Source organism: Candoia aspera, chromosome 12 (genome assembly GCF_035149785.1).
Source record: "Candoia aspera isolate rCanAsp1 chromosome 12, rCanAsp1.hap2, whole genome shotgun sequence".
Lineage (NCBI taxonomy): Eukaryota > Metazoa > Chordata > Lepidosauria > Squamata > Boidae > Candoia > Candoia aspera.
Window position 1 is genome coordinate 18,531,093 of NC_086164.1, and position 24,110 is coordinate 18,555,202.

The 24,110-nt window shown below is 44.1% G+C and overlaps 1 protein-coding gene across 2 annotated transcripts in view; it reads left to right on the forward strand.

The window, feature by feature from the left end:
• The window catches only part of ARHGEF9 (Cdc42 guanine nucleotide exchange factor 9), a 199,209-nt gene that overhangs the window by 137,361 nt on the left and 37,738 nt on the right, over positions 1–24,110 (forward strand). For both annotated transcript variants that reach the window (XM_063313471.1, XM_063313470.1), the window contains exons 5-6: positions 7,640–7,819; positions 16,217–16,449. In XM_063313471.1, coding sequence (XP_063169541.1) covers positions 7,640–7,819; positions 16,217–16,449 — 413 coding nt within the window. The remainder of the gene's footprint in view (positions 1–7,639; positions 7,820–16,216; positions 16,450–24,110) is intronic.

The following is a 24,110-nucleotide window of genomic DNA, read 5'->3' on the forward strand; positions in this document are numbered from 1 at the left end:
TTACAGGGTGTTTTTCAACTTCCCAATCTATCTACATTGCTAGGATTTCCATATAATCCCACATCCAGGTACTAACCAGATCCAACTGTTTAAGGCAAACAATATAGCTGAAATTTCCATTAAACCAGGTAAGGCCAAAAGTACAGGAGACTCAGAATAGGGCGTAAGCCTGTCTTCTTTTCAACAACTATACAATAGCCGGCATTTAAAGCCTTGCACCCATTGATGAGCAGCCATTGATGGCCTGATGCTCACTGAATTTGGGCAGAAGTGGTGACATCAGAAGTTCTACAGTGATTAATATATATGGCAGCTGGACTGCTGTCCAGTTTCAAGATGTATCATCATGATGTTGTTATTTAAAAAATGAAGTCTGTGAGAGATCTATGTATGGGGGAGAGAGAGTGTGTGTACAGATATCCAACCACGACATTTTTAAAAACAAAAATATTGATCCCATTCTGTGCCTTGCAGTTCAAGGGTGAATGAAGGTCTGAAAACACTAAAAGCTTTTATTCTAGTAGAATAATAATGGAAAAATTAATTTCATAATATGTGAACAGCTCTTTTTCGCTTTCAGCCCCATGAAAACATGGCAATTTGGCCTTGCATGCCTGCTTTTTAAATATTGATATAGCAGTTCACATAAAACCAATCAATTCTGATACAGTTGTAGGGATACATGGTGGGTATTTATCATTGCCAGCTGTCGAGTAGCTGTGTATTTGGTTTGCTACATAAGCATTCCAAACAAGCAACATGTAAAGGAAGATAATCTTGGAGATAATCTGGATGAAGGAACAAATGAGCCATTAAGGGAGGAATGGCTCCCTTAGTTCAGTCTCGGTAAAGTGGAAAGCATGAGAATCAAAGCTCCCACCTTGATTCTGTTTGGCATAAGAAGGAGGGGGAAAGAAACTTCGGCAGGCTTCTAAGATTCTGTTATACATGAAAAAGTAGCATTCCTGGAATCCTTGTGGCATCTGTTTTCTGACCTGAACTATCTCAGAAGGCCACCAGAACAACAGATGACTTTCCAGCACAATGCACATTTTTTGGTTTGTCAGTTATTTGTGGAACTGACTGTATGAGGTGGAATAAACCATCTTTAGTGCTCTCTCTGTAGAAAGGTGGGATGATGATGATGATGATGATGATGACATTGACAATGACGATGCCCCTTTTGATGAGCAGTAAATAGCTTCTCTTAAGTGATGATCTAAAAAACAGTAATCTAGCACTGAAAGAAGCAAATATCTCTGCTCTAGTCCTTGAGGGCAGAATTGAGGGAGACCTGGTCATCTGCTCAGAGAAAGTGGCATCTGAGTCAATTCCAGGTTAGTATGCCTTCCACCATTTTCCATCAGTTGCGCCAACAAGGCAGTGGATGCTTCCAATCCCTGGCATAGTCCCTTCTCCCATTGTTGATTGGAAAACATGTTGCATCATCTCCATCCAATTAGTAACCCCAGGTCCTGAAGGGCAGGTGAATCCCTTAACTTCCATATTTGAGCCTGAGACTGGTTTATGGTTGGGCGGCATCAACTCAGTGTTCTCCAGGAATTCCCATGTATAAATGGCAGTGGCAACCTCTGTGAGATTGGGTCCCTGCTTCTTGAACGACACCACGATCTGCAGAAGGAAAGCAGTGTGTTGCTTCTTTCTCTTGACTAAGCATTCCACACTCCCCTCCTTTCTGCTCAGCTTCAACGATCTCTTCTTCACCTTTAAGAAAGCCACTCAGATAAAAGGTTGCAAGTTGAGCTTATGCCTCCAGGTAGTTTAAATATTAACAACCCCGTTTCCAGCCTCTGAGCACTGTTAGCATGTATACGAGTCTCCCTAACTCTCAGATGGATCATTCTTCCAAATTGGGTGCTTTTCTACTAGACAGTAAAATAAATGGCATGGTAGAATGGAAAGTCCCTGTTTGTGTGTGTGTGCGTGTGTTTTAATTGGATTGTTTCAATGAAGAAACAGAACAAATTTAATTGTGATTACGTTGTTTTAATTGGAGAGATACATCTATTTGCCTTGCAGAAAAAATAGCACATTTTATAACTGTCCTTATTTCTCCTTCTCCTATTCCTATGCTGGGATAAAGAGGGAAAGCTGGAGCTGAGGATGCCGGCTACTTTTAAGGATCTCCTGGGTCAAATTTGCCAGGAGGCTGATGGCTTTTTGCTGGAATTGCTCCAGTTTAGGGTGACTAAACTCACTCTATCAAGGCAGGTGCTACTGCCCAAACTCGTCTGCTGCTCTTTATTATCCCAATTGGAACTGAACGAGCAATCTTCCCCAGAGGTGGAGAAACAGCAACCTTGCAAGTGTCTTCTTAAGCAGAACAGATTGTGACAAACATTCCCATTTGCAACGTGACAGCCCAGGCAGAGCTTCAGGAAAACTCATTTTCCCCAAATGAAGTGGACAAAACCAGAGGGTTGGGGCAGCCCTGGAGAAAGCTGGAAAAGACAACTGAAATCCTTTAGGTGCCAACCAAATCCGTTGATGCTTGTTTCAGACCTTAAGTGAGGCCTGAGAGTGCTGGCATAGTCTTGCCTTGGCACCAATGCAGGAAAATAAGAAAGGGGGTCGCAATGTCACGCCCTCCCCTCAGTTGTCCTGGAAGGCTGATAGAGGAAGGTTTCTTACCCGCAGAGACAAGGACCCTGTGGCTCTAGACATAGAAACAATGCAGCATGTGCTTCTCCAGTGCCTGTGCTACAGAGACATTTTTACTGCCTCGTCTCACCATTACTGCACAAATACCCAGGCGCATAGGACCACGGAACACCACCCTGCTGCTTTCCAATTCCAATGCTGCTATAACATACAGCATTGCCAGATTCTGCACAGCGGGGCTCAAAATTCATCAGATGATTGCTGGTGCTATAAACTAGACTTAGCGAGCACCTAGTTTGCCGTATTAGGGTGCTCTGTAATTTGACATGCATAGTCTTCCACATGCTAACCTCTTATGCTCTCCTACACCCATCTAATGCTCCTACCCCTTGTTTTAGATTCTTATAGACTTTTATATATACTTTTCTGTTTTAATATCTTCTAGCTTTTCATATTTTTTTTCTTTTCTTTTCTTTTTTTTAGACTGATGTGTCTTCTATGCTTTTTAATTGACTGTACCCCACCCTCCTTATGCTGGTCTATGACTGTAATAAAGATTTGATTTATAGGAAAGGAGGTGTGTTGCCTTATTTTACATCCTTTCCTGCCTGGATAATTAAATAACTAACTCAACCGGAGTTGGTAAAGTCAGGGGAGAAAATCAATACACTGTAGTCTGTAATCTGTCCAGGATGAAACCCAGGAGTTATCCTGAGCAGAGCAAGTAAAATTGGTCCCTGAAGGTGACTACGAATGGGGACAAAGGAGTCCAAATCACAAGACAAACCACAAAATAGAATCCAAGTTCAAGAACACAACGCAGGAGAAAGAAAAAGGAGATATGAAGAATTACAGAACATAAATAGAACTGGATCAGATGACATTGTCATTTCCAGGAAACTGAGCCTTGAGTAGAAACGCTTTATAATTGGAATTTATAACTCCCTATTCAGACCCTGTCTGAATTCAGAGAAGAGGACCAATTATGGGTTTGTCTGGGTGCAAGATACGATAATTCTAAAAATTGTTACATCCCAAAAGACAGGGCCAAATCCAAGTTTGCATTGGTAAAGAGTTCTTGAATCCTATTCCTGCTTCTTAGCGATCCCTGGTTGGATTACCTGGATGGGATGACAGTGCTTCAAATTAGGTATCTGAGTCTAGGCCATCCCTTTAATTTTCCACAATGCTCCAGAAAGACATTCACTTGGAAGCATGATGGGAAATTAATGTGATCCGTGGACTCTGCTGCTTCTCACTGCTCAAGATTGCCGTCAAGGCTGATTGGTTGGCTTCAGGGATAGAGCTAGAATGGAATCATCATTCACAGCTTCCCAAAGATGTCCAAGAAAATCTCCTTAGAAAGACAGCCTACGGGTGCAGGTTTTTCAAAACGATGTGGATATTTGATTCAGTGATTCAGTTTGGAGGAAATTTGATCGCATCCCCCAATTTAGCTGAATTGAAGAAATCAACTCAATCATTTGGATTGTTCCTGCATATCCACAAACTCCACAGTCTGAAGTTCTGAGTCGAAAAAACATTTCAGATAGAAAGGAATGGCCATTTCAGATTGTTAAAAAATGCTGGAATTTATCAGCATGATTTGCACACCGTGAATAGAAAGGTAATACCAGTAGCGGTAATGAAGAACGCCTTTGCTTGTGTGTTGCTGCTGCTATTTTTATAAATACCTTCTGAGATTCTCCCCCAGAGAGCATTATTTCAAACAAAAATTACATTTGGAGAATGTTTTGAAGATTGTTAATGTATACTCTGGCGCTCAGATGTCATATCTGGCCACGTTTCTCCAAATATTCTCCACAACTTGAAGGAAGGAAGGGGAGCGGTTTAAAACACATCAGAATGATGCTAGGTTGAGAGCACTGGGGGATATAAAAAAATGAGGCCCCGATTTCTTGGCACTGTCACGTAACAGCAACCAGAGAGAAGAGGACTAAACTGAAAAAGAATGCTGATGGTGGGCTTCATCCCTGGGAAGTCCCTGATCTTCTGGAGAAGTTCCTCTGCTCTTAGAAAAATGCAGTAAACCACCTCCCCTCACGCTTCAGCCCACAAATAGGATGGAAGATTATTTCTGTTCAGTTCTTGTAACCAAACCTTTGGATTCTCTGAGAGACCTCACTCCCATAACAATTATATGCCATCTGCCTGTTTCTTCCATTACCAAATCCCCAAAGATAGGAACGGTTGACAAACGGTGATAGACACTGCATCACAACCCCAAATTTGTGTGTCTAAGGCTCTGAAAAGTTGGCACTTAACCTCCTGCAAAAATTGCCCCAACTTGGTCCATGGGGACTACATGGAAAAGTACTTTAGAAGGAAATAGTCTTGGGGACTACGTACAGCCTATCACTTAGCAAAGTTCTCTCCAATATAGGAGGTCCACCATTTTTCTGCTCATTGACAAAGCAAGCAATGGATAGCTGACTTTTCTCTAGCATAAATGGAACACCTTTACTGAGCAGTTACCTAGAATTGTTCCATAGGTAGCCTTTGATGCTGGGCATCACCAGGATCAGGAGCTCAATGAGACCCTCAGTGGGAAGAGACTAAGTGTAACAACACTACTCCACTTCAGAAGTCCGCATCACCTTTTCTTGTGATGTCCTAGGTTAAATATGTAGCTCAGATACAACATGCTTGAGTTAACCCATCTTCTGGGTCTGTGCAGTGCATGAACTATGAAGGAAGCAAATGGGCTAGATTCAGAATAGGCTTCACGTGATGGCTTCCCTTCATTTCAGGAAGGTGCTTCACGATGCAAAGGTGATGCAATTCTCTAGGTTAAATCAAGGCAGCAAGGCAATTTCCCGCAATGAACATTCTGCATTGCATTGAAACCTCTTCCACCACTTCCAGGAACTGTCTGAGAGCCTCAAAAACTTAAGCACACGTCATTCCTTTATGGGATATACCGAGGGAAGTATCAGAAGTGAAGCAAAGCAATGTGACTGCTTTGCTTCGCTGTTACACCAGGTGCTTTTCATGGACACCTTCAAACTTTTGCAGCCTGAGTTCACACAACTCACTAAGCCCCCCCCGCCCTGGCTCATAAATAAGCTAATGAAGATTAACCGAACGTAGCTTGTTGTGCAAATGCAGCCACTGGTTTTTTAACTGATCTATTGAAGTACGTTGTGCAAATCACACCCAAATATTTTTGCTTAGAAAACAGAGAAAAGAGGGGAAAATTGACTAGATATAATAAAGTAATATGAAGATAAAAATAGTACGAGATAAAATAGCAATTAAATTAAGAGACAATAAAGGAAAAATGAAACATTATACTGTCATCACTCAAAGATTAAGATGCCTGATGCTAATGGAAATCACTGCAGATAGAAACTTAGCAGCAACTCTACCGGGGTAGTAAGATTCTGACCTGCATGTAGGAAATGAATCCCTTATAGGAGAGTAAGAGGGGTGGAGGGATTCCTGCATGTGAATTGGCATGGAGAGGGCACCAGCAAAATCCCTGTGATAGAATCTCAGGTTCCTTCGGGCTACAAGGACACCATCTCTCAACCAACGGGCTCCTCCTCTAGCTCCTACCTGGCACAGCTGAGAGCAAGATGTTGAAACAAGCCAAAGAAAAGGCTGTGCTTCCTGGTGGGCCAACGAGGTTGAATCAATAGTTTGTGGGCATAAAAGCGTTCCGAAGGGGAGCCCACTGCTGACTAGAGCACCTAAAGCCACCTGCCATGCAATGGCAAAGACTGGCAGATGGACTTTGGCTTTAGCTGAACGTAAACCCAGGGACAGCAGAGAGAGAGAGGCTGCAATAACTCAAGGCAGCTGGGAGTGTGTGTGTGTGTGTGTGTGTGTGTGTGTGTCAGTGACAGATGGACGGCAGGTACTGGCCAATCAACCAGACATCGTGGTGGTAGTAGAGAAGGACCAGAAGGCAGCGGTGATGGTAGATGTAGCGGTGCCAAGTGACAGCCACATCAGGAAGGAGCATGAGAAGCTGGAGAAGTACCCGGGCCTGAAGGAGGAACTGGAGAGAACATGGGAAGCGAAGGCCAAAGGGGTCCCGGTGGTGGTAGGGGCCTTGGGGCTGTGACCCCCAAGCTGGGAGAGGGGCTCCAACAGGTCCCAGGAGCAACATCAGAGCTCTCTGTCCAGAAGGTGCAGTGCTAGGAACAGCCAAGATCCTGCGCAGAACCCTCAAACTCCCAGGCCTCTGGCAGAGGACCTGAGGTTGAGGAAGACACATTCCACCCATGGGGGTGAGAAGGGATTTGTTTATCTATTTATTGGACTAATAGTTGAATTTAGTGCCTTCAAGGAGATTGAAGGGACATTTTGCCAAATCTTGCTGCCCACGCCCACCGTGACTTAGCAGAGCCTTTTTCTACCAGAGCCCCAACCTGACCGTGACTCTTCCTCTTGGTGCACAATCTATCTAGCTTGGTTCCTGAATGAGCCCAATTTCTGAATGAACCCTGCTTTGGGCTGGATTTGTGCAACAAGATTCAATGCAAAAAAAAAAAAAAAAGTTGAGACTAACCAAGCTTGGCATTTGATGCAGATGGAGCCATTTGATTTTTGACTGACTTGCAATCATAGTCTGTGAATTGTAGTGCGGTTCTTTGGGGCTCCCAACTTTATCAAGGCACCTAGGAGTGGCCAAAATACTGATTACACTGGGGATTGAATATTACTTAAGTACTAGTCTTGGACACCTTGGAGAAGATGCTGATGCTGGGGAGAGCGGAGGGCAAAAGGAAGAGGGGCCGACCAAGGGCAAGATGGATGGATGGTATTCTAGAGGTGATGGACCCGTCCCTGGGGAGCTGGGGGTGTTGACGACCGACAGGAAGCTCTGGCGCGGGCTGGTCCATGAAGTCACGAAGAGTCGGAAGCGACTGAACGAATAAACAACAAAACTAATCTTGGGATAATATTTTCTATGGTGTCCAGCAGTGTGGGGCTGTGGGGACAGATAGTCTGACCTGTATACTTACTCTCCTTGTGTATTTTCCTCCAGGGTTATTTAAAGCAGTGTCGGAAGAGAAGAGACATGTTCAGCGATGAGCAGTTGAAGATCATATTTGGCAACATTGAAGACATCTACAGGTTTCAGATGGGCTTTGTAAGGGACTTGGAGAAGCAGTACAACAACGAGGACCCTCATCTCAGTGAAATAGGACCGTGTTTTCTAGAGCATGTAAGTGTTTCAGAGAGGAAGCCAGTGAATGTGGGGGGAGGCATTTTCAGTTTAGCTCGATTATCTTTGCTAACTTGGGTTGTTGGGCATTTTCTGCATGTTCCCTAGGAGGCAATTTCTGTGGGTTAACAGAACATGAACCAGATTCTTGTGTCATGCTAGTTGTGCTTTCCTTAATCATCATTTGTTGAATGGATCACAGTAGGCCGGGTGTTCGCAATAAGCTTTCTTTGGAGTTCCCCAGTGGCTTAATCAGCTGTGCCTGTCCCTGATTTAGTTAGCTTCAGTGATGTGGGGCTAGGTTGTCAAGTACCAGATGTGCTATAATTTTCATAAGACATGAGTGTCGTTTGCAAAGGATGGGTGCAGGACATGAATAATGAATGCTGGCCACAGGAAGTGAGCTAATGAAGAATAACATCATCTGTCCATACCTAAAACCTGAAGATCCTGTTTTCTGATTACTTGCTAGGAAGCTGCTTCCGCAGTGGTAGCTGGCATGCATGCACCAAGGTGATTCTCCACTCACAGATGATGTCAACAGTTCTAGCCCCCTTGTTTCTCTCTTTCATCCTCCTGTTTTAGGGTGATCCACGTGCTGGAAATTTCCAGTTATCTATGGTAGCTTTCTTCCAACCTGGTACTGTGTACTCCAAAAAAATGTAAGGACAGCCTAGTTGGCTCAGGCCAAGATTTATCCTAGTCCAGAATTCTGTTTCTCACAGTGGCCAACCAGATGCCTCTGAGATATTTGAATCCAAAGATGGAGACATAGCTCTTTTCTGCCATTGTTCCCCAGCAACTGGTATTTGGAGATATGCTGCCTCCAACACAGAGGTAACATTGAATCCTCAAGAATAATAGCCCTTGGTAGGTCTGTCCTCTGTGAATTTATCCAGCCCCCTTTGAAGGCCATTCACATCAGAGACCATCACCACATCTTGTGGTGTGAATTCCACCAAGAATTACGTTGATATAGAATGCACTGAGAAGACAGCCACAACATGGACTCAATAGCCTTTGAGTGATCTGTCCTACCTGAGTTTCACTGAAATATTTTATGCAATTCCCTCATCCCTCATTACCAAGCTGGTGATGGGAGTTGGAAATCTAGAGGACACCAGACTGCGGAAGGCTGGTCTCTGGTCTTTTCGGAGGGTTGGGATCCCCCCTTTGATAACAGTGCTGTGCCCTTTTGGTATTCAGCAAAGGTGTTTTTTTAATTCTCCCAAGCCATTTAGCTTTCCAGGTTATTTCTTTTTAAATTACCATTGCTTTTAGAATCGTGCCTTGCTGTCTGCAGTCAGTTTTACTTAGTCTGTGTCCTGCAGCTGTTTGGATTTGTTAAAAGACTTTGCTTATTTTATCTTTATTTAGGGAGTTTAGGTCTTTGCCTAATCAGCTTATAAAGCAACCTTAGCAAGTGATATTTCCAGACATTTAACATTGCCAAGGTTGGGAAACCCTGTCTAGCACCTCCAAATATTGGAGAATTCTGGGTGTCGCAATCCCAAAACATATAGAGGACATCAGAACAGAGACAGTCCTAATTGTCTAATACCTAATTCAGTTTAGTCACTTTAGTTTCTGTCATATATTTTGAAGAGGCCTTTGGGTAGTGGTGGGCCAAAAACTTCAAAAAGGTTTGATTCAAAAATGTTGCCGATCCCTACTGATCTGTGCATGCCTTTTTAGTGTGATTGGCGTATTCCTTCCTTCATATCCTAGGCTTGTTTGTACTGCTGGAAGCCTAAGCATGCCTATCCCTCTCTCACTCTACTTTTCATTTCCTCACAACACTAATTTAGAGGTGGTGGTGGCCCCAGGTCATCCAGACAGCTTTCATGGCCGAGGGTGGACTTGAGCTTCAGTCTCCTGGGCCCTAACCTGCTAACGTAATCACAACCCACCCTGCCTCTCCTTTTTGGAAGACGTCCGCCGAATCTTCTGAGGTACATCTGGGAGTGAGATAACAGATGCATCTTGACTCTCCCTATGGTTCTGCTTAAATGCACACAGATAAGTGTTAAGACACCCTGTTGAGCACCATCTGTCCTTTTGCCAGCTTGCAGCTGGAAAAAGTTCATATTGAACAGTTATGCCTGGTAACGTAATTTAGGGTAATTAGGTTTCTCTTCTTCCCATCTTAAATCCAAACAACTTTTTTTTCCCATTCAGATCATATGATTGGGAAGCAGACTATGCCTCCTCTGATTCATTCTTCATTTTCTTAATATGTACTGCTGGGACACAGCAGTTCTTTGCAGTTTCTGCTCTTTTTTCAGACTCATAATGCAGACCAAATGAATTTGATAGGGCTGGTCAAATACTTGAATTGGACATTCGACTTGAAGGGCGTTCAGTCAAATTTCCAAATATATACATATACGTATACATATGAAAGTTGAATTGAATTGGAAGCCTCCAAACCAATTCAGGCAGTTTAATTTGCTTTTGTGCATACATGGATACTGCTTTTTGTGGTTGGATTCAGGCATCTGAATTGGATTCATCAAATTAAAAAATTCAGTTTGAACATCCCGATTGGATTGTTTTTCAAAAACGGATCCAAATCATCAGAACAGATGAATCCTAATCAACTACTATTTGAATGAATGAATGAATGAATGAATGAATGAATAAATAAATTTAAATATTTTTATTGTGGCCCAGGCAGATATGCTCCATTCAATATTTGTACATTTTATCTCTGTCCCCTAAGTATATAACTTTGCATTTGTCTGTTCAATCTAATTTTGTTATTTTGCTAACTTATCAAGTTAATTTTGATAGATCAAGGTCTGTTCTGTTCTGCATGCCTTATTTCGGTTAAAGCAGAAAAGGACTGTTTTTGCTCATTGTATATGGCAGGGATCACTTACCCTGTCCAAAGATCAGCAACAAACTTCAGAGCTATTTTGCCTTTTATAGAGGTTGGAATGCTCATTTTATTTCAGCTGCATTAAGCTCATATGTAACTATTGTACAGGGTGTGGATAGAATCCTCTACTGAACCCAGGAATTTGGAAGCCCAGAAGTTCCTGTTCCTGAGAAAATTACTCCAGAGCCCACTTAAAAAAAGAAAGACAAAAAAACCCCATATTTGTATTGAAACATTTTCAAAGAAAGAAGAAGTAAACAAACAAACAAAAAAAGGGCTAAAAAGTTAAGGTACAAGTGAATAAATGGGGGATTTACAAGTATCATAGAAATCAAAGTTTTCCGTGGTTCATTAATTGATTGTAAAGAACTAGGTACATGGTATTGTTAAAAAAAAAAACCCCAGAAATCAGTATTAAGCGCTAAACAGAATATAAATATCAGAAACAGTAGTCAGCATAGTATAAGCCATGAAACAAGATTATAAACGATGATAAATTCTATCCATACTAACAGAATACTGTTCTGACTTACTAAGAAATCTTACAAAACTGCAATAGTAAAACTTTATATAAAAAGAAATCCAGATTTGGGGCGTGTTGCTAAAGCAAAGTTTCAGTTGCTGGTGTGTGTCAGGAAAGTTGAAACAAAGCAGTAGGGTAGCATAATTTAATTATGGTTGAAATTAAGATTTCATCCAGTTGGATCAGCTCCGTTAATATTGTCTAATAATGTTTTTTTTCCTGCTGGAAATGCCCCTTGGCGAAGGAGTTATGCCTCTAGTCCTTCTATCATAAACGGGGTGTAATCAAACAAAGAACCTATGATATGGACTGGCAACTAAAACTAAGTCAACCCAGTATAGTTTTTCTGGACATCCCAGTTAACGGTATGAAAGCAAGAAGATATTTAAGGAGAACCTCCACGTCCCAATAGTGCAGAGTGGTAACCCTGAGTTGTTGTGATGATCAACACACAACCGTGCTAGAATAAAAGCCCAGTGTCCAGCTTTCCTGCCCATGTAATACAGATGCCTGGCCATGACAATGCACTTAATGTTACGTTGCAATCCTCAGAGATATATCTGCCATCTTTAGCTACCCTCCTTTTCAAAAGACTACCCGGGACCAGCAGGTCTTGCAAGTCTGAAAGGCTAAGAAAAGGCTTGTGTCTGGATTTGCAGGGGCACAATCCTGCACTTTGTCCACTGTCCCATGGTGGCCTTCAGCGTAGTAGTTAAAGGCACCAGGCTAGAAACTGGAAGAGCTGGTTCTAGTCCTGCTTTAGGGACGAAGCCAGCTGGGTATAATGGGCTGTGAGAATAACAACCTCGAGGGACAGGAGGAAGAGCCGCAGCCTAGACAGTGGCCTGATAAACGAAGTCTGAGTCCAAACCAGGAATGTAATCTGAGAAGGCATCTCAAAATTGATCTTCCCTGGTTCTCTGGGACGCAAAGGCAAGGAGGGGAGAGGAGCATGCAGACTTGCAAGACCCTGTTACTGTAACTTTACAATAACAGTAGTATTAGTGTTCCTGAATTTGGTTTCCTGGTCTGGACTACCTTGAAGGGCTGACACTGGGTGACTTGGGGTCAGTTGCTCTTGCACAGCCCTAGAAAGGCAATGCAGACCACTACTGAAAACGTTGCCAAGGAAAGGGATGCCGTCACCTGGAGGCGAGGGATTGGTCCAGCGTTGGCAACGTTGCAGGGATTGGCCCAGGCCGTGACCCAGAGGCAAGGTGGGCTCAAAAGCATGCAAGAAAACAAAAACGTAGCACACGCATGAGGGACGGGATGTTCTTTCTGACAGAGACGGCTCTCGCAGACTCCTCGCTCACACTTCCTTGCCTGTTACATAAATACCATTTTACAGGGCTGATGGGATTGTAGGTCTATCCAGAAATGTCAAGAAAATCATGCAACGTAGCCTTTCCAGCTTCTCCTTTGGGAAGTAAACAGCCCTGAGTTGGTGCTTATGTAAGAAAATGCCACTTATCCAGGGCGCTGGATCCTTTGAAGCGTAACCGTGTTGCTTTCGGTGTCAACTCAGCCAGGCTCCATTTCATAGGAAGGCTTCAGAGAGTGTTAGAGAAATGCTCTGCGGTTGTTCATGGCTGCTCTACATGATAATGCCTTAGATTACCCATTCTCATTGTTTGCTCATTTTCATTCATAAATTGTCTTTAGAGCAATGGATTGGGTTATGAACAGGCTTTGAAAAAAGGACATGAAATAAAACATAATTGCCACAATCCATCTGGGGTTATCCCAACTTTGCTCCAAGGATGGTTCTTGTCACAAAGGTCAGAAGGATTAACCTCAGCTATCAGTTTCCAAAAGAAGATAAGGAAATTGCCTTTGCCGACTTACCAAAGGGAGATTGGGGAAACTTTGCGCTGGTTTTGAGGGGAGAAACAAGCTCATTAAAGGAGTGGTCCATGTTCTGGGCCTCTCTGAGGAGCCATATTCTGAACTGGAGGATCAGGGCTTGACAGATGCTGATCTTGCAAGCCAGCAGGCTCTTGGGCATCTGCAGATGGGGCTCAAACAGAGCAGGACTAAGACAAGACTTCTACGCTCAGCTCTGATTCCTGCATCTTGAATTTGCCTGCATGGAATCTCTGTTTCTGAAGCATGTTTCTCTGCTTTTCTTGAGCTTTCCAGAGCTCTTGCACTGTGATGAGATTGATGGCTACCGTAAAGACTTCTGATCTAAGTCTGGCCTCCTGCACTTATAATTGCTGGCACAGGACAGATTGCCAGCTGCCATGAAAGGAGTCTCCCCACTTTACTGCAGCCCTCAGCATGGAGCCATTACCAGCTGAAACTGGATAACAGAAACCTTAGCTGGCACAATTGGCAATACAGGCTGCAACGCCAGATCCTAAGTATCTTATCTCCATACTTGAGAAATTTGATGGCATTCTTGGCCAGGCTCCAGCATGTTTGGCTCAGTGTAACATACACTATACACCTTTATCCTGCAGACCTTTCAACAGACCAGTTCTTCATTATCAGCCTGTTTTCAGGCTCAGTGCTCCATGGGCTGCTTCAACGAAGCCGACTGCTATCCAAGGAAACTTGAAGTTCATGTTTGAAGATCCTCTTAAATCTGCCACAGCGAACAGTGTCATTAAGTTGCTGCAGCATTTCTTGTTCAGTCTGTCACCATGCCAAGGGCCAGCCAAGAAAACCCACAGGCCTCTTGTCACCCTCTACCCTTGGAAAGCAGTGTCTCTGGCTTTCATCACAGCTTTGCCAAAATGAGGCAGGGCGGAAAGTTTGCTTGTCATTATGGACACTTTCCCCCCCCAAGATGGCACACATTATCTCTTTGGCTGGCCTGCCAACAGCCAGAGAGATTCCCCAGTTATTTCTGAATCATGTTTTCCGGTTGCATGATTTACCTGAGCACCTGATACTGGACCAAGGTACCCAATTCATAGTGCATTCTTGACAGGCTTTGTTTAAAAAATTGGTCATCAAGATTCACCTGACATCAGCCCTCTATCCCCAGTTGGACATTCAGACAAGAAAGGATTAATAGTCCACTGGAGCAAAATTTATACTGCTGTATCAGATTCCAGGAGGACAACTGGAAAGGACTCTGGCCTCTTGCTGTAATGATTGCCTATTCTGACATACACTTGCAGAGTTTGCAAAGAACTCGACCCATGTACAGTATCTACTCAGCTGATGCCCTTTTTCATCAGGTATCATCTATACTTCTTCTCCCTATATGCACCCTAAATCTACAGAGCCAGCCTCCCATTAAGTTCTACAAGAGTTTCAGGTCGTATATCACCTCCTTCAAGATCAGGTCCAGCAAGCCAAGGAAACCTATAAGAGCTTTGCTGACTAACATCAGCAACCTGGTTCCAGTTTTCAGAGGTGATCTTGTGTGGGTGTCCACTTGGCATATGATACGAAGGAGACCACTTATAACCTATATTTGGACCCTTTCCCATTGAGTCTGTTATTTACCCACTGACCTTCCAGCTGAAGCTTCCGCCATCCTTGAAAGTCCATCCAGTCTTCCATCAGTCCTCATTAACCTCCATAGCACCTTCTGGCCTGCTTCATCCATTTTCTGTTCTTCCACCTCCTGAGAAGTAGGAGTATCAAGTTGCCCACATGCTTTAACTCCCAGAGATATTGAGGAAAACTCCAGTATCTCATAGTTTGGAAAGAGTACAGACCAGAAGAGAGATCCTGGAACAATCCGCACCCCCAGGTTAGGATACTGCTTCCACCTACAACACCCCCAGAAGCCCAAACTATCAGCAAGAGAAGGGCAGATTGGAAGAAGAATAGTGTTGTGGGCCTGTCTGATGAGTCAAGACTTTGAACTGGAGAAGCAAGGTTTCACAGGTTCTGACCTTCCTGAATATGGGCTGTTTCTGATTCCCTGGTTGATCTTTGGACTAGTATCCAGGACTCAGCTATGATTCCTGGATCTTGGATTTGTCTTCATGGAACCTCAGTTTCTGAAGTATGCTTTTTTTTGTTTTTCCTGAGCTCTCATATTCCTGCATTATGGTGAGATTATGCTTGCCATAAGGAGCTCTGTTCTAAATTTGAATTCTTGCCCTTGTCATAGCTAGCCCAGGGGAAATGTACAACAAGATCCAAAAGGCTGTGCTCCCTTGGCTGTGGAGAGCAGTATATGTCGTTGGCCAATCAGTTTTTCTTGGCCCAGGCTACCTCACAGGGGTGTTCCTGAGTTTGGATTTATGATAAGAAAAGGCAGGTTTCTGACTGGAGAGCTTGGTTGGGTAGACTCAGAGGAAGAGCAGCCCATCCTTTGTATATATGAGACTTTTTTAAATGTGGGGTGAAATAAAACCAAGGGAAAAGAAGCTTTCAATTTCGCTTGCTAGCACAGGCCTCTAGGTTGGCCTTCTGCAGCCTAGCCCTTGAAGAGGCATTGTGCTGCAATTGCCACCATTCCTCGTCATCTGGATGGAAGTCACAGTCCTACACCTCCAGGGGGAACCAGGTTAAACAGGCTGCTGTGGGGGTCTTGCTCTGGGGCCCTTTCGGGAAAGACTGAGGGACGTGGGATGTTTGGTCTAAAGAAAAAGTAACTGAAGGGTACTATGATAGCATTCTTGAGTTACCTAAAGGGGTGTACAGAGAGGAAGACCTAGATCTAAGTTCTGTCCCTCACTGAATGTAGGATGACCTTCTGACATTCCTGAGGGACAGAGTCTGGTTGAACATTAGGAAAAATGTCGTAACAGGAGGAGCAGCTTGACAGTGAGACCAATGACCCAGTAAGATTGCAGGCTTTGATTCATGGAGATGTTCAAGCAGAGGCTTGGCAGCCATCTGTCAGAAATGCTTTTAATTTAGATTCCTGCACTAGGTATGGGGTTGGACCCCATAGCCCCAGTGGCCTTTTCCAGATGTGGCTTTTGTCAACCTGTTCATTGTGATTGAAATCTGCCCCATAGCTACTTTTTTACGGCACCTCTCATTCTCCCCCTTCCTCTTTCTGTTCTCCTCCCTGTAGCAAGATGGATTCTGGATCTATTCCGAGTACTGTAATAACCATTTGGATGCATGCATGGAGCTTTCCAAGCTAATGAAAGACGGCAGGTACCAGCACTTCTTCGAAGCTTGCCGTCTCCTGCAGCAGATGATTGATATTGCCATAGATGGTTTCCTGTTGACGCCTGTCCAGAAGATCTGCAAATATCCGCTGCAGCTTGCAGAACTGCTCAAGTACACTGCACAGGATCACAGGTATGTGGGTATGGTTGAGCTTGGATTCAGGGCTGGGAGTCCTTCTAGGCAAGGAGTCCTTCTAGGGCTGCTTGCAGATGGACCCTTTATAAAACGTGGCTCCTGAATTTTCACTGCTAAGTGTGAGCCGGTAGCATATTTTGTAGGCACCCAGGCAACATCAACATCTTTTCATCATTCATTTTATTTTCTCTTAATGAAAGCAATGCCTTCTAGAAACAAAACAAAACTTGGAATGGAAGCACAAATTATGGTCAGTATCCACAATGGAGAGAGTGTTTGTATGTGTGTAATACGGTGACTAACAACATACAAGTCCTTGACCTACAACTGTTCAGTCAGCAACTGTTCCAAGTTACATCGGCACCGAACAAGTGGTACTTATGACCAGTCCTCAGAGTTCCAGCTGTCCCAGCACCCTGCGGTCGACGTGATCGCGATCTGGGTGCTTGGCAACCCAGTTGCACTTACGGCCTGTTGCAGCGCCCCACGTTCACGTGAGTGCCATCTGCAACCTTCCCTGCCGGCTTCCAGAAGAAGTCAGTGGGGAAGCCGACAGGGAAGGTTGCAAGTTGCTGGGGTGAGTCTCCCCATGTCAGGCCCAGCCCGAGAACGACAAAGAGTCACTCCCTTCAAACTCCAGTCCTTTATTTGCTCACACCGTGTAGACAGAATCTTGCCAGACTCAAGCTACTCTACCCAGCCTAAAGGGAAATACCCTGGGAAGGCTCTAGGGCGGGGCTACCCTGAGCCTCTTGGTTTTCCCACCATCGCTTCCGCTTATTTCCTCCACCTCCTTGGAATGTGCTCCCTCCTTCCTGAGAACTAGTGGCACTGCTGAAATCCACCACATCACCACCCACCTTCAGAGACACATTCCGTAACACCCCACCCGTGCACCCACCTCCTGCCCCTCTGCACTCGCACCACACCAGCTACTCACACACCCCTGCATACCCTCCCTGACCCGCACAGTGCCTCTTGCACATCCCTTCGCACCCTCCCTGACCTGTGCAGCATGTCGTATGTACCTCCTCACACCCTTGCGCATCCTCCCTTACCCGTGCCTCATGCATCCCCCACACCTTCCCCAACCCGCTCAGTGCCTCTCGCACACCCCCTCACCCCCCACACCATCCCCATGCTGTGCTATGCCTCCAGCACCCCCTCCTTGACCCTCCCTCACACCCCTGTGCACCCCTCATTCCCTCCCCCACTCAGCAGCAGCCCCTTACCCACCTGCCGGCTTGGGACTTGCAACTTCCTGCCGGCTTCCCCACTGACTTCATGTGGGACTGTGGGATTCAGTTAATGATGGCAACTGGGACTGCAGGGATTGCGGTCACTAAGCGATGCAGTCATGCTTTACGACCACATCGCTTAGTGATGGAAATTCCAGTCCCAATTGCCATCGTAAGTCAAGGACTATCTGTACATACATTAACATTTTAGAGGAATATTTTTGGCCTCCAGCTGCTCGAACTGGTCAGATGGAGGTAAGAGTGCCCTAACAAGGAGACGTGTAAAAGTAATGTCATTGCTTGCTTGAAATACTTCTTCAGTTTTCTGAGCACTGAGGGGCCTCCTTGCCACACAACCCCCCCCCCCACACACACACATCCTTGGTCTCCCCAGGGTGTTCTCTCCACCAAACCTGATTTTCCTCTTTTTTTTCTGGGCAAATAGATACACCTCTGAACCGTTTTTTAAAATTGTTGTTGTTGTTATTATATTCTGTAAATGCTGGTGGGATTTCAATAGAGCCTCAAGACATTCTTGGAAGTAAGGATGGGGCTGCTTTGCAGAAGGGCCGCCTCCAGTTTAATTCATATTTTGAAGATTAAGATCCATTTGGGTAGGCAGGTGTTAATGGGCACCGCAACCCCCACCCCCCACCCCCATGTAAGGAACTGAGGCTATTTCTTACCCCATTAGTAATTGTTTTTATCTTCCAGCTATCTAAATTGACTCTGTAAGAAGCCATCTGGGTTGAAAGCCAGATTTCTGGTCACTGAAACTCACAGTTTCACAGCATTGTTTGGCCACCAGCCTTGTCCTCCTGCTAAATCATTAAGAAAAAGCCACCGTTCCCCTCCAGGGAACCGTTCCATGGGATTAATCCATCCGGCCCAGGCAAATGTCCCCTACCATTTTTCATCTGTCATTTGCTCATTCAGCTGGAGCCGTCGGGCTTCTTTCTGCAAAACCTTTTGTTAATGAGTGGGTGGCAGGGGAGGGGAGGGGGGCAGCTCCATTCATAACGACACCTCTAAATATAAAAGCCTTAAAATAGTGCATGAAGCTAGGATGGGGAGCATATGTAGCTGCCCTTAAAAACAGTGATGCTAAAAGCAGAAGTTAACTCCTTGGTTTAAAATCTAGAAATCTAGAATGTAGGACAGGATATTATCCTGCTTCTCTGCCTTCACAAAGGCAGCTGTTGGGGGTGGCAGGGGTGTGTGTGGCAGAGGTGACGATCCGGTGATGAGATTGTCCTCTGCTCTTTGCCCCAATCAGCAATCTAGTCCTGGAGCATCCCCTGACTTCCTCAGGCTATGGGCCAAGTCACCCAGTCAGGTTCCACCATGGCTGAAGATGGATTTGGACCTGGGTCTCCCCACGCCTAGTCCATAGCCAGTCCAGTCCTGGCTTCTGACTCCTGGAGCATCACCTGACTTCCTCTGGCCAATGGGCCAAGGGAAGCAATCTTGCCTATTGGCTAGAGCAGGGTTACATGCCTCTGGCATTCCAGACATTGCTGAACTGCAATTCCCAGCACCCCTGGGAAGCATGGCAATGGTGAAGAGCACTGACATTTGTCCTGGCTGCATGACATGCCCTTAGTGCCATAAGATGGCATTCTGTCATATACGGACCAATCTGTTGGGCATCCTAACTACTTGTCTGATTATGATGCATGAAGTAAGTCCTTTGGCTAAGCCATTTTATTGTTCAGTTAGTTAGATTTAGATGCCCCTTTTTCTTCAAGAACTCAAGGCAGCTTATGTAGGGATCTCCTTTCATTTTATTCCCACAAAAATAACGACTAGCCCCAAGTCATCCGGTGAGTTTCCACCATGGCTGAAGATGGATTTGGACCTGGGTCTCCCCACGCCTAGTTCATAATCTTAATCACCCCACCACCTGGCTCAGGTTGATGGTTTGATTTGCAGGGGGATTCACAGGTTACATGAATATAGAAACTGTGATTTGTAAATCCTGCTTCAGACTTGGGCTGTTGGAAGCCAGCCCCTGATTTCCTAACTGCTGGTTGCAGTCTCTGTCGCAACTGATCTCGGTTCCTGGCCACCTACAGCCTCCCTTCCCAGTGCTTGGAAATCTGCACTTGTCATATCCTCCTTCTTCCCCCACTTCCTCCTTCCATTCGCTGCCTCTGGGAACATGCTCTTCTATGCGCAAAAGCACTTTGGGTGGTGGCAACACAGCCAGAAATAACAAAGGGGTTTGTTGGCAGGAGGTGAGGTAGCATTTTTTTGACATAATGCTGAGTGGGAACACGCCAGGTGCTTGTGGGAGGCCACAGTCAACCTCATGCTAAAACAAGCAGCTCTTTTAATGTTGAAATGTACTCAGGAACTCTCTTCCCAGGTTCACCCATTGGGACTCTGTCGGAATTGCTGAGGTGTGTGTCAAAGTTGTGAGAGGGGGATTTGCTTTCAGAGATGCCTCAACAACGTGTTCTTGGGTGCAGTTGGGTGTTCTTATTTATTGATGTGCTGGTCAGAGGTGTGCACATGGGCATGTGCGTGAATGTCCTGTCTTTCACTATACAATCATTGTTCCAGCCATCTGCAGCCTCCTTGGCTGCCTCACTTCCTTTTGACCCCAAGGGGAGATGTCAGGGTGGAAGTCCTCTTGTGAACCTTTTTTAGAAATGGGGACAGATGAGGCAGAGGAAGAATGAGCCACAGGAAACTACTTCACCTTCAGTTGCACAGGAACAGGAGCTCAGAAATACCACCAGGAGGAATATGAAATCACTTCTCAGGTACCATGAGAGGAAGGTGGAAAAAAATAGCCTTTGCAGAGAAGAGATCAAGATGGAATTCAGCACAGTGTTGGTATAGGGCAGTGTTTTTCAAACTTGGCAACTTTAAGATATGTGGACTTCAACTCCCAGGATCCCCCAGCCAACATGGCTGGCTGGGGAATCCTGGGACTTGAAGTCCACACATCTTAAAGTTGCCAAGTTTGAAAAACACTGGTATAGCAGGTCCCCGGTTTAAGAACATCCTGGTTTACGGACAACTCCTAGTTAAGAATGGACCGCCATAAAGACTATTATCTTAAAAATTCTATGTTTCGGGTTACATACACAATGCTACTTTGTGTATTATTATGTTTAAGACGTTTTAGTGTATTTGGAAGTTTTTCTTAAGTGTTTTATATGGATAGAAAGGTAAAATATATAGTCTATACTAAGAGAAACATTTGACTAACTGATGCTAAATAACTGTTCCAACTTACATACAAATTTGACTTAAGTACAGACTTAGAAACGGAACTTGTTCTTAAACTGGGGACCTGCTGTATAGAGAGTCACAGAGGTGACCTTGGGGAAATTGTGCAGTGATGGTTGCAAACACGTGCATGAGAATATGCTTTAAATCCAGGAAAGAAAATATTAGGAAGAAACTGAGACCAGTTCTGCCTTGACTCCCTGGGGCATAACAGGGAGGGAAAGGGAAATGCTTTCAGGCTTTCAAGATTTTGTTACTTGAGCCTATCTGAATAAATGAAGTTCCAGTCAAACTTGGGGAATAGGTTTCCTGTTGGCCTACCTTGAAGGGTCAACAGTTGGCATAACTGATTCAGCCTGCAGCTATAAGTCATGCAGACTGAAGCGTAAATATCCACAACTTTTGACACAAGAATATTCATATTTATATACTACTGGACATGCCCCTCATCTCCATTCAGTGTAGAACATTAAAACATTGGGCATTTCTCTGAAAAGTGTACTATACACAATGTGCATTTTGAATGAAAATTCATTTTAACAATGTATGTTTGGCAGAAAATGCTTATTTGAATACTTAAATGAACAACCGTTTGGCTGAGGATTTTTTTTTAATGAAGATTAATATGGGAACGGAAGGGAATGTGCAGAAATGATCTGAGCCAGAAAAGAATCTAACTGGGTTGTTCCTGCATTCTTGCAAGTAAAGATCATGATGGAGGCTGAAATTAAGCTTTGCAGCATGCCAGAATTGCATTTTTAGTAATTAAAATGATTTTTTTGTAATTGTAAAAATCAGGTGGAAACCCCAGGGGAGGCACATTAATCAGCACCATGGCACCATACCAGGGACCTTGGGGGTTCAGGGGGGAACTGAAATAACAATACAGTGGAGACCTTACTATTAAGCATTAAGCTCAAAGACAAAACCCTTTTTTATATTATAAAATAATTTAATGAATTTTGCAATTGCCTATTAATGCCATGGTTAGCTTTAATAGTACAATTCAAGCAACCTTATGCTTATTAACATTTTAGAAATGTTATTTAACATTGATCTAAACTTTTTTCTCCTTATCTTTAAAGGTTTAACTTCTCTAAACCATCATAGTGATAACAATTTCTAGTTCATATGGCCTAAGCACCACTGTACCCAGCTAATATCTGTATTTTATAATGTATTATTTGCATCTTATGGTGCAATAAAACAATTGCAATAGAAAAAGAAGGAAAAAATAGTATGAAAGATTTTGCTCTGTAAAGAGCCCTTTCAGAGATTCAGATGGAATTTTAGCTCTTGGTGGTCATCATTGTCATCATCATCATCGTCGTCGTCATCATTTAAGCTTGTGTGCCACCCGACTCTCAACGATTCTGTTGAATAAGAAGAAGAGTGGAGAACCACTGTCCCCCCAGAATTTGCTGATCAACAAATCCAGCAGTCCCAGACAGTATGAGTGATAGTGAGGAATGCTGGCATTATAATTTAGCAATTTTGGGATGGTTTTTCACTCCAGGCTAGGGATGTTTGTAGTGGCTTTTCCCTGACTTGTTCACACACTGAGCAATTTTTCCGTGGGATCAGAACACAAAGTCCGGGCCCATTCAGCAATGAACGAGAAATCTTTAGCGGACCAGCTGGGTGGACTTGTAGAGGGACAGATGTTTATGCTTCTATCTCCATGTGGTTTTTATTAAATCTGTATTCCCATTCTGGTCTCTTTGGGATATCCTGGCCAGGAACTGGAAGATCCCAAGGAGCTGTCCATGGTACTGAAGCTGAAAAGACCATTCTATACTCCAACAAAACAATACGGCAGAGAAACTTGGTTCTTGTTTCTGTCTAGACCAGCCTTTCCCGGAATGGTCATTTTCTGTGTTTATGGACTAAGTCCCAATACTCTCCACCAGCTTGGTTATTTCTGAGGATTTTGGGAACCCAAGACAGATTCACATAATAGTGAGCAACATATATCAAAAATAAGGTTGTGCGCCATACCTGTGTTTTGTGGGCTCCTGGAATCCAAACAAGTATAAGAGTTGAGCCGTGACTAATTGCCACATGGATTTCACCACATTAAGCTGGGCCCTTTATCTGAGGTTAGTAAAGAAGTCTGGTGTAAATTAAATCAGACTGCTATCCTGAACTCATATGAGAGGGGATGCATGGCAGAAGATCACATATGTTCACCAAAGATCAGTGTCTCTACAGTGTGGTCTTCAGGAAACCTGATCAGCCTTCCTAGCCAGTTGTTCTCTCAGATGTGTTGGGCATCAACTCTCATCATGCTTAACTAAAGAAAGTGTAAAGCACATCTGGAAGGCCTCGTATTAGAGAAGATGGTTGTTGGTGCATCTCCAGGGACTTCCAGCTCTGAAATGGGGTGGATGGACCAAGTGCAATGTTGAGAAAAAATCAGCCATGTCTCAACATCCTGCTTGTTTTTTCCCTCATTTGTCAGAAGTCAATATGAACACCAAGTTAATCATGAATTATGGTGACACCGAGGAGGCAAGGGTATGGTCTTGGAACAGAAAATACAGCACACGGCAGAAATCAATACCATTGATTCCAGCATTTTTTTTTCAAAAGATTGATCTTTGCTGGTCCTGGCAGGACACACACACACACATGTGCACACACACACACACACAGACACCCAGGGAGAAATACATCCATACACACATTCTAGAGTTGGTGCTTAATTGCCTGCATAAGATCCTCCTGTGAGAACAAACACTGGTAGCAGGATCCAGTAGAAAGAAAGCACATTAATGTTATGTTAACATCTTTTCAGTTTCTAAAAAGTTGTCTTCCCTTTTTCGTAAGGGAATGTTTGAGTGTTTTTTGCCTTATTCTCAGGATACATGAGAATTCCTTTAGCATTTCTTCTGGTGGAGTTTTTGGGGTTTTGTGTTTGAGGTGGCAATGGGTGCTACTGCTGTGTGTGTGTCTGTGTGTGTGTGTGAGAGAGAGTGATATGGCTTTCCATCTCTCTTGTAGACTCCCTGGCTGTCAAGACTTCCTGATACGAAAAGGCCTAGGATAGTGGAAGTGGAGAAAGCCAGGGAATCTCTACACCCCTGGGGAAAGGATTGCACAATTAAAGACAGAACATGTGTGCAAACCCTTGCTGATCTCGAAATGAAATATGAATGCTACGCTTTCACTTATGAGAAT